This window comes from Fragaria vesca, linkage group LG5, assembly GCF_000184155.1.
Source record: "Fragaria vesca subsp. vesca linkage group LG5, FraVesHawaii_1.0, whole genome shotgun sequence".
NCBI lineage: Eukaryota > Viridiplantae > Streptophyta > Magnoliopsida > Rosales > Rosaceae > Fragaria > Fragaria vesca.
The window spans coordinates 9,548,630-9,562,831 of record NC_020495.1 but is presented as its reverse complement, the minus strand read 5'-3'; the positions used below and the strand labels follow the sequence as shown (position 1 = coordinate 9,562,831).

The 14,202-nt window shown below is 40.8% G+C and overlaps 2 protein-coding genes and 1 non-coding gene across 3 annotated transcripts; 2 read left to right on the top strand and 1 right to left on the bottom strand.

Annotated features, from left to right (window-relative positions):
- Positions 1-758: 758 nt before the first annotated feature.
- Positions 759-7,359, top strand: LOC101291825 (protein argonaute 1-like). Its single transcript, XM_004299431.1, has 22 exons — positions 759-904; positions 1,560-2,203; positions 2,294-2,502; positions 2,600-2,752; positions 2,846-2,979; positions 3,098-3,207; positions 3,341-3,447; positions 3,530-3,668; positions 3,745-3,861; positions 4,277-4,384; positions 4,454-4,525; positions 4,650-4,772; positions 4,860-5,019; positions 5,119-5,378; positions 5,476-5,618; positions 5,798-5,860; positions 5,960-6,023; positions 6,145-6,280; positions 6,385-6,458; positions 6,533-6,627; positions 6,719-6,750; positions 6,861-7,359. The coding sequence occupies exons 2-22, from the start codon at positions 1,568-1,570 to the stop codon at positions 7,082-7,084; spliced, it is 3,159 nt and encodes a 1,052-aa protein (XP_004299479.1). The 5' UTR covers positions 759-904; positions 1,560-1,567; the 3' UTR covers positions 7,085-7,359.
- Positions 7,360-7,801: 442 nt separating this feature from the next.
- Positions 7,802-11,581, top strand: LOC101309357 (sucrose synthase 6-like). Its single transcript, XM_004301177.1, has 12 exons — positions 7,802-7,902; positions 7,998-8,130; positions 8,224-8,378; positions 8,463-8,777; positions 8,856-9,072; positions 9,178-9,447; positions 9,549-9,665; positions 9,771-9,937; positions 10,034-10,258; positions 10,355-10,921; positions 11,011-11,149; positions 11,249-11,581. The coding sequence occupies exons 1-12, from the start codon at positions 7,802-7,804 to the stop codon at positions 11,579-11,581; spliced, it is 2,739 nt and encodes a 912-aa protein (XP_004301225.1).
- Positions 11,582-13,073: 1,492 nt separating this feature from the next.
- On the bottom strand, positions 13,074-13,806 carry LOC101291625. Its single transcript, XR_184648.1, has 3 exons — positions 13,568-13,806; positions 13,326-13,489; positions 13,074-13,141 (listed from the first exon to the last, which is right to left on the bottom strand). It is a non-coding gene; the product is annotated as an uncharacterized LOC101291625 (transcript).
- Positions 13,807-14,202: the final 396 nt, after the last annotated feature.

The window sequence follows — 14,202 nt, the reverse complement described above, 5'->3', positions numbered from 1 at the left end:
TAATTCTTTATCGGGGCGGACTTTACAATTTCGCTCAATATCCACTAGACCACTACCTTTGGTATTGGTAGTGATTGTCGATTGTCTCAACTTCTACCGTTGTCAGAACAAAATTTTATCATATCAAACTAGTTCTACATATATCATGACCATGCAAAACTTGATATGTTTGAACAAATCTTGTCGAAATCAATTGAAATAGGTTCAAATATGATGTATCAATACTCAATATAATCTGTACATTTAAACATTTACATGGTAACATTTATAATCGATTTATTTCCTTACAGGATGTATGAAACTAGGATAGAAAGAAATGACAAGAACACAGCACAAGGGAGATGAACAGAACACTGGCATGGAAAAGAAGAAACATAAAGGAAATATTTTCCATTCAAGAATTTACCTAATAGTCTTTTTTTTTTTTTGGATAATGAATTTACCTAATAGTCAGGTACAGTATATTTCACCAAATTTCATATTAAAATATATATTTTCCTCTGAAATGGTTTTGTTGAAGGGCAATCTTGGCATCAAGTTTCCTTCCACGGGTTAAAAGTTAAAACGATGACCCCAGTCTCACTGTGAGAAGAGTTCAGTAGGTGTAAAAAAACAGAGGTGAGCAGGGGTAGGACCGTAAAAGCGAGGGGAAGAAGGGTAGAGTGGTGATTTTGATTAACCTAGTGGTGTAGGTGTATAAATGGGGGAGTGTGGGAGGCGTTGATGGGGTCTTTCACCAACAGCAACATAAAATAATAAAAATATTTAAAGAGAGAAGGAGAGAGTGAAAGAGAGAGAGAGAGAGAGAGAGAGTAAGGTGGTTCTCTCTGAAAGCACCAAAAGCAAAACCACCCACTGCTGCGGTGAGGTTAGTACGGAACACGTCGGCTTTCTGCTTTTTACGGTAAAAAATCTTCTCTCTCCGCCGGTCTAGGTTTTCGTAATGCTTTCTCCGTCGGTTTTTTGTTTGTGAATTTCTGGTGTGGATCTGTGTGCCTCTGTTTCTTTCACGAAGATCTGGTTTGATTTCTGTATCTGTTCGTTTCGGTTTTGGAGCGGTTTGTGCCGTCGTTTCAGTGCAGGTTTTGCCTTTGATCGTTTAGATCTCGCGGATTTTGCAATGCTGAGAAGCATTTCTGGCTTTTTGCTTCCCTAGGGTTTGCTGTGTGTGGTGTTATGATTTTTTTTGTTTCGAAGCGTGTGTGTTTTTGGTTTTGCAGTGTCGCTGTATTTGATGATGTGTTACTTTCGGCAAGGTTGAAATGCTAGGGTTTTTGAGAAATTGTGGGAATTCTCTGGTTACTGTATAGTTTAAACTAGAATCCGGCTTTCGGTTGCGAGATTACCTGTGACTGTAGTCTGTTGTTTGTTTGATTTTACAGTGTAATAGATGTAACTTTGCATGTTTGGCTATGGAGGCTCATTTTGATAGTGATATTGGGGTGTGAAAATTTGCAATGTCGGATGAACGCATAGTTTAGCGTGCTGTTATTGTTATTTTGACTGTTTGTTACTTTTGGTTGAGGTTTGAGCGTCTTATTGTTGTTTTGTTTGTATAGACACCATCATGGTGAGGAAGAGGAGAACCGAGCTTCCTGGCGGAAGTGAAAGCTCTGAGACTGGTTCCCAGCGACCTGCTGCTCCGCCACCGCAACAGCAACAACAACAACAACAAGGTGGAGGAGGAAGGGGATCTGTGCCCCAACAACAGGGTGGAGGCTACCAAGGTGGAAGAGGATCTACTTCACAAGGAGGGCGTGGAGGATATGGTGGCGGCCGTGGAGGCTATGGAACGCCACAGCAGCAGTATGGCAGGGGAGGGCCTCCTCAGCAACCAGGAGGCCGAGGAGGGTACAGTGGTGGTCATGGAGGACCTTCAGCTGGCGGCCCATCCAGACCACCAGTTTCCGAGCTGCACCAAGCAAGCCCAGTTCCTTACCAAGCTGGACTCACCCCTCAGCCTGCTTTTCAAGCAAGCTCATCTTCTCAGCCACCAGAGCCTTCTGAGGTGGCAGAGCAGCTTCAGCAGGTTTCCATCCGGCAAGAGGAAGCTTCTAGTCAGGCCATTCAACAAGTACCGGTCTCTAGCAAGGGTGTGAGGTTCCCTCTTCGTCCTGGAAAGGGTAAGACCGGCACAAGGTGTACAGTCAAAGCAAACCATTTCTTTGCTGAATTGCCAGACAAGGATCTACACCAATATGATGTGAGCACTCTTGCCCTGTGTCTGTATTTTGGTACTGACTACGTATTATTAATATATGAATGAAAATATCATTATTTTATTTTGTGTTAGGTAACTATTACACCAGAAGTCACATCACGGGGTGTAAACCGTGCTGTGATGTCGCAGTTAGTGAAAACCTACAAGGACTCCCATCTTTCAAGCCGACTTCCTGCTTATGATGGACGGAAAAGCCTGTATACTGCTGGGCCTCTTCCTTTCCAGTCCAAGGAGTTCAAAATCACTCTTTTGGATGATGAGGAGGGACAGGCTGGACAAGCGTATGTATTAATTGATTGTACTTTTTATGGCAACACTTTTATTGTATTCTCGTAGTCTATTTACCATGTATTTACTGATGGCTTCATCTTGATGCAGTCGGAGAGAGAGAGAGTTCAGAGTCGTGATCAAATTCGCTGCGCGTGCTGACCTGCACCATTTAGGTCTCTTTTTGCAAGGGAGAATAGCTGATGCACCGCAGGAGGCCCTTCAGGTTCTGGATATTGTTCTAAGGGAGTTGCCTACTTCCAGGTACACTGTTTCTGCTTTATGCTTGTATGATATCAGAAAATATGTCCATGGCTTATACTATGCACAAGCTGATACTTGCCTGTTTGGATGTAGGTACTGTCCTGTGGGTCGTTCATTTTACGACCCTGGCTTGGGTAGAAGACAACCACTTGGCGAGGGTTTGGAAAGTTGGCGTGGTTTCTACCAGAGTATTCGTCCAACTCAAATGGGGCTGTCTTTAAACATAGGTATACAATTCAACATTCTAACTTACAGTAGCCTATATACTTCCATCAATTTACGTGTTGTATTACTGTATTATTCCTCCATGCACTGATATGTGTACAATTATGGTTGAATGTCCAGATATGTCCTCAACAGCTTTCATTGAGCCATTGCCAGTTATTGAGTTTGTAACCCAGCTACTGAATCGTGATGTTCAAGCGAGGCCTCTTTCTGATTCCGATCGTGTGAAGGTGAGATTTCTTTCTTGTCATGATTCTGGTAATTCAGTTTATCTTCTACTTGTGTACGAGGGATATGTCCTTTAGATATACATGTTTTCATGTTATTAATTTTACAAGGCCTTGAATCTTTGTTTTTAAACAGATTAAAAAGGCTCTACGTGGAGTAAAAGTTGAAGTTACACACCGAGGAAATATGCGCAGAAAATACCGCATCTCTGGTTTAACATCCCAGGCAACAAGAGAGCTGACGTGAGTATTAATAGCTCATGGTCATTAATTTTTTAAAATCCTGTTGAAACAGGAGTTCATGACTGTCTTAATTTTTGTTCAGTTTTCCTGTTGATGAAAGAGGAACAATGAAATCGGTGGTCGATTACTTTCATGAAACCTATGGTTTTGCCATTCAACATCCATATTGGCCTTGTCTTCAAGTTGGAAATTCACAGCGACCTAACTATTTACCTATGGAGGTAAGTTGCTGTTATACTACAGTTTACTTTCAATAGTGCAGTTACTTGGATTCTAATAGGCTGTAATTGCATTCAGGTCTGTAAAATTGTTGAGGGACAACGGTATTCTAAGAGACTGAATGAGAGACAGATAACTGCTTTACTCAAGGTGACTTGTCAGCGCCCTCAAGAAAGGGAGCGTGATATTATGCAGGTTAGTTATCTTTGATATTTGCTATTTGCGCCGCCTCCATTGTTGGGTTTGAGGCCTCCCAACAATGCGAATGCAGGGGCCTCCCCTGCATGATAATGATAATTTTGTTTCCATTCAGTTTGTTCTGGACTTTGCATCCTTCTAGAGACTTGAATGCGATAGCAGGGGGTTTTTAGTGTACTTTATATGATATGTGTATCTTAATCTCAGTGATATGGTTAGGTACCTACAATCAGGTTTTATAGTTTTATTCAGAAAGTATTGGCTATGGCAGTTTTGTGTTAACATTGTAGTGTACATTTGTATCTTCAAAATATTTTAAATGCATAACCACAATGCATGGTTGTTGATTGTGTTATGGGGAATGCGTGATATGTTTAGTTTCCTAATTCTGCTCTTCTGTTAATATTTGCAGACAGTACGTCATAATGCATATGCTGAAGATCCTTATGCAAAGGAGTTTGGAATTAAAATTAGTGAGAATCTGGCTCAGGTTGAAGCTCGCATTCTTCCTCCGCCATGGGTAAGATATATCTGTAATTGCCTTTTTGGTTCTAGCATGTGGCTGTATTGATTCTTCTGTTTCTTACAGCTTAAATACCATGACACTGGAAGGGAAAAGGATTGCCTGCCCCAAGTTGGACAGTGGAATATGATGAATAAGGTATTGGGGTGCATCATTATCATATATCTTATACAATACCGTGAACCTGTAATTTTCATGTCTGTTTTCTCGCAGTGGCGTACCTTTTTCATTCATTTCTTAACATCTCGTGATATTTTTGCAGAAAATGGTAAATGGAGGAAAAGTAAGCAATTGGATCTGCATAAACTTTTCCCGCAATGTACAAGACAGTGTGGCAAAAGGATTTTGTTATGAACTTGCTCAGATGTGTCACATTTCTGGCATGGTATGGGACTTAACTTTTGTTCTTTTACACTTTCACTGGTCATTATTTAATTGCATTGCATCTGACTGTTGAACTGTTTTTTATCAGGCATTTACTCCTGAGCCAGTGCTTCCACCAATCACTGCTCGACCTGATCAGGTGGAGAAGGTCTTAAAAACTCGGTATCATGATGCAATGACCAAGATTCCTGGCAAGGAGCTTGACCTTCTTGTTGTCATTTTGCCAGATAATAATGGCTCTCTTTATGGTATGTAGTTATAATCAAATTCTTATTTCTTTATTTTATTTTTGTTTGTTCACTACAGGAGTTGTTTTAGACTCATGAATGCTATGATATCTCATCCAGGTGATTTAAAAAGGATCTGTGAGACAGATCTTGGCCTAGTATCCCAGTGCTGTTTAACTAAGCATGTGTTTAGAATGAGTAAGCAGTATTTAGCAAACGTTGCTTTGAAGATAAATGTGAAGGTCGGGGGACGGAACACAGTACTTGTTGATGCAATCTCAAGACGTATTCCCTTGGTCAGTGACCGTCCCACAATAATTTTCGGTGCTGATGTGACACATCCTCATCCGGGGGAGGATTCAAGCCCATCAATTGCAGCTGTATGGCTCAGTAGCATAATGAATAATGTTCTTTGTTCTGCATTAATAATAGAGTTACAAACTTACAATTGATGTTCAAACTGCATTTGAAACATAGGTTGTGGCTTCTCAAGACTGGCCTGAAATAACAAAGTATGCTGGTTTGGTTTGTGCTCAAGCCCATCGCCAGGAGCTTATCCAAGATTTGTTTAAACAGTGGCAGGATCCAGTAAAAGGCACAATGTCTGGTGGAATGATAAAGTACAAGTCCTCTCTCTCTCTCTCTCTCTCTCTCTCTCTCTCTCTCTCTTGTGCTTCTCTTCATTTGATTCTACATAATTTTATTTTGCTGTAATGTTTGAAGGGACATTTTGTTTTTCTGGTAGCCTATGTTATAAATATGAAGTTGACTGAGATGTAGATGTGTTTTGAAATTGTAGGGAACTGCTTATTTCGTTCCGTAGAGCAACAGGGCAGAAGCCTCAGCGCATTATTTTCTACAGGCATTTTTCACATTCTTTTTTCTCGCCTATTTACTCCTTTGCATTTTCTCGTCCTTATTACTCCTGTATCTAATTGAGTGTGTGCATCTTTCTTTCCAGGGATGGAGTGAGCGAAGGGCAGTTCTACCAAGTTCTGCTGTACGAACTTGATGCAATTCGTAAGGTAATTAATATTGTTACTGTTGCACTAATGTTCTCTTAGATACTTTCAGTCTTTTATATCACTGTCGTGTATTGTAATCAATTAACCAGTAGTTGTTCCTCTTCATACACATTTTATGTAGGCCTGTGCTTCACTGGAGCCAAATTATCAACCTCCTGTTACTTTTGTTGTTGTTCAAAAGCGTCATCATACCAGGTTGTTTCCTGACAACCATCGTGATCGCAATTCTGTTGACAGGAGTGGGAACATTTTACCTGGTAATCAGTTTTTTTTTCCAAGTATCAACATGTCTAATTTTAATATTAAATAGTCTCTGGAACCTAGTCTGGAAATTGAACTCTTGCTACCCCTAATTTATCAGGTACCGTGGTGGACTCCAAAATCTGTCACCCCACTGAGTTCGACTTTTACCTCTGCAGCCATGCAGGAATTCAGGCAATAATCATTTCCTTTTCTTATTTTTATGTGTTTGTGAGTTTATCAAATATCTAACTGACATGCTACGACAGGGTACAAGCCGCCCAGCTCATTACCATGTGTTGTGGGATGAAAATAAGTTCACAGCAGATGCGCTGCAGTCCCTCACCAATAATCTTTGCTACACGTAAGTTTGCTCAATCATCCCTACGCCAAAGATACCCTAATCTACCATTTCAAATTCTCGTTCTCAATAATTGATTTTTGAATTCCTGTAGGTATGCAAGGTGCACACGCTCTGTTTCAATTGGTAAGATTTTGCTGTCTCTGATACTTGTGTTGCTTGCTCTTTCTCTGTTGGCTCATGACTGGGGTCACCACTTGTCTTTGGAACATTTACTGACTAGTTTATTTTTCCAGTTCCCCCGGCGTATTACGCGCATTTGGCTGCCTTCCGAGCAAGGTTTTATATGGAGCCTGAGACTTCTGATAGTGGTTCAATGTCAAGTGGTGCTCATGTACGGGGGAGTGGCATGAGTGGTGCTGGTGGAGGACGGAGCACACGAGCACCGGGTCCAAATGCTGCTGTGAGGCCTTTGCCTGCACTTAAAGAAAATGTGAAGAAGGTCATGTTCTACTGCTAGTGGGATGTCTATCAGAATTTGACAGTTTTAAGAAAGTTGTAGTTGGCGCGTTTTAGATTGTTCCAATGCTTTTTAAGGCTTGGTGCAATTAGTGGGTACATTTCTCAAGACTTCTTAATAGCCAACTGGTAAGCGGACTTGCTGTGCAAGCTTGGGTAAATCTAGTCTAGTTTTTGCCCATGATACAGTGCCGAACAATTGGTGCCTTTTCTTAATTAATCATGGGCTGTTTGAACCTGAATGAATCCGGTAATGCAGTTATCTTATGTCGTCAGAGCTGATTCTCGCCTAATGCTAGTTTATGTCGTAATCGTAGTTGTTCCATGGCATGCCAAGTAAATGGCTTGAGGCATTTTTATTTTGCGGAAGAACCTGTGTGGCTTTGCCAATCTGTGGTATAAACAGAACTTCTGTTGAAACAAGGTTGTGTTGAAAGAAAGAGGCAAGGAATGAATACACGTTACAGAACTTACCTTGAGATTCTTTCCCTCCAGTTACGAGATAGTTCTGGTAACCTTGCCAGAGCAGAAAGCCAAATCATTTGCTTCTTTCTGGTTTCCGGGTTACCTTGGTAACATTCCTTTCTTAGGAATAAAAGAATCTTGTTTCTCCTCCCCTTGCAATTTGAGGCGTTGCCATATTTATAAATTAGCATTCTTCCCATTCATTAACATCACAACACATACAAACTAGTCCCCATCGTTTACCTCTGCTAAAATGGCTTCTGTTCCAGCCTTGAAGCGCGCTGATTCAATTGCAGAAACTATGCCCGATGCTCTGAGACAGAGCCGCTACTACATGAAGAAAGTTTTTGCCAGGTTGCTTCCAAGTTCCACTCCAAAAATTATCAGCTTTCATGTTTTAAATTATACATATTTCTTGTTAACTAATTTGGTTGGATACGAACTAAAAGGTTCGTTGGGGATGGGAAGAGGCTACTGAAGCCCCAGCATATAATGGAGGAAGTTGAAAATTCAATAGAGGATGGGAATGAAAAAAGCAAGGTGTTACGGGGATTACTTGGTTACATTCTCAATTCTACTCAGGTAAGTACATACTTATATTAGATACACTAGTTTCTAGCTATGTAAATAAATATTGATATGGTAGACACTGTACTATTTTCATTTTATATGCAGGAAGCAGCTGTTGTTCCGCCGTACGTTGCATTTTCTGTAAGACCAAATCCTGGTTTCTCAGAATTTGTTAAGGTGAATGCTGATGATCTAGCAGTGGATGGAATTTCCGTTACTGAATACTTGAAATTCAAGGAAATGATCTACGACGAGAACTGGTATATATACTTAGACATTTTCTGTTGTTTGATTTGAGAAATGAACTTGTAAGATGATGTTTAATAAGGTGTAATTACATGCAGGGCAAATGATGAAAATGCTTTAGAAGTTGATTTTGGATCCATTGACTTCTCTCGTCCTCGCATGACTCTTCCTTCTTCCATTGGGAATGGACTTAACTTCATCCTCAAGTTAATCTCCTCAAGGCTGAATGCCACCTCATCCGATTATGCCAAACCCTTGCTTGGCTACTTGTTAGAACTCAATCACCACGGACAGAATCTTATGATCAACGAAACTATGGATTCGGTTGAGAAGCTTGAAACGTCATTGATTCGAGCACAATCGTTTGTCTCGGCACTCCCAAAAGAGACACCATTTCTTAATTTCGAGCAAAGGTACTCATCCATGTTTCACTTTTGATGTGATCCTTGTCTTCCGGGTATGTACATTGTGGTTAATTCATTAAGTTTCAGGTTAAAGGATATGGGATTTGAGAAAGGATGGGGGGATACAGCAGAAAGAGTTAATGAGAGGATGTGGACACTGTCAGAAGTACTCCAAGCACCAGATTCTGTGAAGTTGGAGTCATTCTTTAGCAGCCTTCCTAATACATTCAACATTGTCATCTTCTCCCCTCACGGCTACTTTGGCCAGTCAGATGTCCTCGGATTGCCCGATACTGGTGGCCAGGTCTTGCTACTCTACTAATTCTATCTCCATAACAAGCATAAATGAAGGATATATCAACTGACTAGTACTAGTTCTTGTGTTCAATTTCACAAATAAATGAAACAGGTGGTTTATATACTTGATCAAGTTAGAGCCTTAGAGGAAGAGATGCTATTGAGAATAAAGCAGCAAGGGCTTGCTGTAAAGCCTCAGATTCTTGTGGTGACGCGACTCATACCAGACTCTCGAGGGACGAAGTGCAATGTGGAGTTGGAGGCTATAGTCAACACCAAGCACTCCCACATTCTCAGGGTTCCTTTCAGGACAGACAAAGGCATTCTGCGCCATTGGGTGTCCCGTTTTGATATCTACCCTTATCTCGAGACTTTTGTCCAGGCACTGATCTTATTTTCAATCTATTATACAACTCCACCTACGTTGTGGAAAAAAATGCAATTTCTTTTCTGTACTGATTTTGTTTCATCTCTCATTGCTAGGATGCAACTGCAAAGATCTTACAACACATGGACTGCAAACCGGACCTCGTAATTGGGAACTACAGTGATGGAAACTTGGTGGCCTCTCTGATGGCTACCAAGCTTGGAATAACACAGGTCTAAATATGACCATGATCATATCCCATGTATCTTGGTCTTTTTAAATCTGAACTTCTTGAAAAATCTTGAATCAATGAACTCTAACCCTTAAACCACTTGCAGGGAACAATTGCTCACGCTCTAGAAAAGACCAAGTATGAAGACTCGGATGCCAAATGGAAGGATTTTGATACAAAGTACCACTTTTCTTGTCAGTTCACTGCTGACTTGATCTCTATGAACTCAACTGATTTTATCATAACTAGCACATTTCAAGAAATATCAGGAGGGTAAGGCTATCTTCTAGTTTTCTTTCTCAAAATTGATCGAAAACTGCATGTCATACTCATTCTAGCTCCTTATACTAATGTGGTCTCCTGAATCAGTAAGGATCGACCTGGACAGTATGAAAGCCACACTGCATTCACAATGCCAGGACTCTGTCGAGTAGTCTCCGGCATTGATGTGTTTGACCCGAAGTTCAACATTGCTGCCCCCGGTGCTGACCAATCTGTCTACTTCCCCCATTCCGACAAACGGCAGCGCTTTACCAAATTTCATCCTTCCATTGAACAAATGGTCTACAATAAGGAGGAAAACGACGAGCACATGTACAAACTTGATCATTTGGGTTCACTTATTTGACATTTTATCACCAATCTACTGTTACATTGAACTAAAACATGCTTTATGCTTGATTTAAACAGAGGATTTTTGGCAGATAAAAAGAAACCAATCATATTTTCAATGGCAAGACTGGACAAAGTGAAGAACCTTTCAGGACTAGTTGAGTGGTTCGGAAGGAACAAGAGGCTGAGGAATTTGGTCAATCTTGTTATAGTAGGGGGCTTCTTTGACCCATCCAAGTCCAAAGACAGAGAGGAAATTGCTGAAATCATCAAATTGCATGCCTTGGTTAAAGAATATCAACTTAATGGCCAATTCAGATGGATAGCAGCTCAAACTGATAGATACCGCAACGGAGAGTTATACCGCTGCATTGCAGATACAAAGGGAGCTTTTGTGCAGCCTGCATTGTATGAAGCCTTTGGTCTTACAGTGATTGAGGCAATGAACTGTGGATTGCCCACATTTGCAACAAACCAAGGAGGCCCGGCTGAAATTATAGTTGATGGAGTCTCGGGATTCCATATTGATCCAAACAATGGTGAGGAATCCAGCAACAAGATTGCTGATTTCTTTGAGAGATGCAAGGCAGATGGTGAATATTGGAAGAAGATGTCTGCGGCGGGTCTGCAGCGTATTTATGAATGGTACAGCAATAGTATTTGAACATTTATGTGACTGCAGCTTAGCCTTGTGCGCAAATCTTGAAGCTGATGGTTGTTTGTTTTGGTCGCAGCTATACATGGAAAATATATGCAAACAAAGTGCTGAACATGGCATCCACTTACGGGTTTTGGAGGCAGTTGAGGAAGGAGCAGAAGCTAGCAAAGCAAAGCTACATTCATATGTTTTACAGTCTCCTATTTAGGACTTTGGTAGGGTTATCAGTTTGTTTTAAATATCATTTTCACATCCATAGTATATTAGGCGAGCGACTAATCACTAATGTAGCCAATGTTTTTGTTATGTTACAGGCAAGGTCTGTACCTGTCCCAAGTGATGGATTTGAACCAGTACCAATGCCAAAGGCAATAGCTGCAGCTGACCATGGCCAGCCGAAGTCAGGAACAACTGTATCCAAACCCCCACAAGCCGCAGCTGCGCCACCACTGCCTCCAGTTGCTCTGATCACACCAACACCGAGGGATGGCGGAGGTTTGGAGCAGATAACTAAGCAACCTATTAGCCCTCCTGATGTTCCAAGTCCAAACCGCCCAACACGGTGCATTTGGAATTGCTTCTTCGTGATCTTTGCTTTTCTGTGCCTTGTTTATTACAAGATCAAGAACATGTACTATAGTCTATAAATGATGATCTAGTTTAGATGCATCTTTTGCTTATGTACAGATAAATGGCTGTACTTGAGATGAACTGACAAGGTAAGGTCAGTAGTGTCATGCAAGTCTGATCAATTTGTAAACATGCATCGATATATCTCTGGTAAATAAAACAACAGGAAATCAAATCAACCTGCTGATTTCTTGGAGCAAAAACCTACTTGCTCGTAGTAGTGAACAATTCCTTTCATAGTTAATGATTGCTAGTTTGCTACAGATATCTTACAACCATAAAAAGGCTGAGATTAGCTCAAACGCACGGACCTTTGCAATATTAAGAGAATAGCTTAGCTAAATGAGAGGGATAAGGAGCAAAAGTTAATCCTGCCATTGAACAAATCGTCTACAAAAAGGAGCAAAATGACGAGGATATGTATTATGTAACAATTTGGTTTCACTCGCTCATTTGACATCTTCGATACCACTCTACTATTACATTGTAGTAAAACATGCTTCATGCTAAATTTGAACAGAGGGAGGATTTTTGGCAGACAGAAAGAAACCAGTCATGTTTCCAATGGCAAGACTGGATGAAGTTGAATGGTTGGGAAAGAACAAGAGGCTGAGTTTGGTCAATCTTGTTATAGTTACTAGGTAACAGTCTTTCTAGCACACCATATAGTTGGTGGTGGATTGCTGGTGGAATCCTCCGTGGACCACTCTCATCAGCTTTCCAATGTAGCCATCGAAATGAATCGTGTTTCTTTGGACATACATCACTTGGACTCGGATCATTAGAATATGATTTGATTGTCCGAAGCGGATTCTACGCATTAAGGTGCACTTGTACCATTAATATGTAAGTCCTCAAATCACCGTATTCGCAGATCGAATGAAGACTAGTGATCATAAATTTCTTCCTTTCACTTTCATTTTTTATCTAATCAAATTAAACGCCCATAATAAGAGTACATTTTATTCGATCAGAGGTCTTCACCTCCTGTGTTGGAACAATTAGGACTATTTTTTTGGGTTTCAATTTTGTTAACGGTATTAGAATCCAGGCATGATAATGGGACGTGGATGACCAGATCAAAATATTGCATATTAGTTGCTCGGTTCACTTGCATTTTGGCGCATGGAAGAATTTTCGATGATCTGATTGTATATAAGATGAAGGGAAAACGGAACAATTAAGCAACAAACTAGACCAGACCAGACCAGACCTTGCCACTCTTCCAGTATGTCACTCCACTCCACTGCACATGCCTTGTTGCTATATATATTGCCACTCAAATATAGCCCTCTTCTTCGTTAATTCACTATTATTTTGTGCTTGGTATTAACAGAGAGTAACTAGTCAAATAAAGAGTCATCGAGAGATTATTCTCACTCAACCTAATAATGTAGGAAATCGAAAGCAAGGAGTGAGGGGTAAGACAACATTGGAGACCCTTTGAGCACAAGAAGATCATACCTATACGGATGCAGGATGGAATATTCAGGTATCAAATCATCCATGTGAACAATATTCCATTTATTTGCATAATTTGCTCGATGACGATCGAAGATTCTCTCATATAACACAACCTGCTGGACATCATGTTAAGAGAACATTGAAAGCGCCGAAGGAGAAGTAGAAATTTTCTTTCTAAATACTGGAAATGATGATGAAGCTGAGCTAGCTGTAGCCACTAATATTTAAATCAGAAATGTATTATTACATTAATCCATAGGTATTTCAAGCTACTGGCCAGAACAAATAGAGTAATACCTTCATTATTTTACATATACTTGGAAAGGAATCTGCCATAGTTGGTTGAAGACTTGAAGTCACACATCCAAGTTCATTAACTGGCCAGAAAAGGAAAGGGAAACTGTCCCAGAAACACCATTTGAAAAGTCCTCTCCATCGCTCTAGCTAGTTGCCATCAGCATCTATGTGGATCCAATTAAACTACCATTACTATAGAAAAAAAAAGGCAACTTGAAAACAGAGTGTTGAAAATGATATACCAACAATGATATTTGTCATGTTAGACATTTCGTGACCCAACTCGCAACGAAAATTCATCAAGAGCCTATTCCATGCACCAGTCGGACAGCTGCACCAGGATGTCTACCGCGTGTGTCAATTCACGCGACGTTAGCTGCGAGTGGCCCTCGATTGGGTCGTTGCTCTTCCTTTCTCTTTGTTTCTCTTCCTTTCTCCTTTCTCCTTTCTCATCTCCCTCTAATGGCTGTTGTACTCTCCTCTCTGCAAATGGCCAACACGACCCATCCCAATTCTTCGCCGACTTCATCGATCGTACTCGACACCACCCATCAAAAGATTCTGCCCCTAGCTCCTTCATCTTCGACGACTACGTACGGCATCCACGTCGATCTCAGACATAGCGACGAAGCCTGACCCAGGAAAGTCCCTGAGAGTTTGAGGCAGCAGCCTCGAGCCACCAACCTCCGGCAAACTTTTCTTCTACCTGGTGTGTGTGTATATATATAATATAATATAATATAATCAGCCCTCTTCCATTGAGGGATCTTTATTTTTGGTCACTTTCTAGGGATAGGGCATTACACCACTTCCCAATTGAATTTTTATATCTCCACCGTTCATATCTTAGGTCTATATGAGTAGATCATCTCTATAA

What these genes read in the sequence shown, in the direction of transcription:
- LOC101291825 (XM_004299431.1), top strand. Translation starts at nt 1,568, where the DNA reads ATGGTGAGGAAGAGGAGAACCGAGCTTCCTGGCGGAAGTGAAAGCTCT. An exon ending in GAGGGACAGGCTGGACAAGC is followed by an intron (nt 2,503 to 2,599) that starts GTATGTATTAAT and finishes ATCTTGATGCAG; the next exon opens with TCGGAGAGAGAGAGAGTTCA. An exon ending in AGTGGAATATGATGAATAAG is followed by an intron (nt 4,526 to 4,649) that starts GTATTGGGGTGC and finishes ATATTTTTGCAG; the next exon opens with AAAATGGTAAATGGAGGAAA.
- LOC101309357 (XM_004301177.1), top strand. Translation starts at nt 7,802, where the DNA reads ATGGCTTCTGTTCCAGCCTTGAAGCGCGCTGATTCAATTGCAGAAACT. An exon ending in CCAAGCTTGGAATAACACAG is followed by an intron (nt 9,666 to 9,770) that starts GTCTAAATATGA and finishes AACCACTTGCAG; the next exon opens with GGAACAATTGCTCACGCTCT. An exon ending in CTGCAGCGTATTTATGAATG is followed by an intron (nt 10,922 to 11,010) that starts GTACAGCAATAG and finishes TTTTGGTCGCAG; the next exon opens with CTATACATGGAAAATATATG.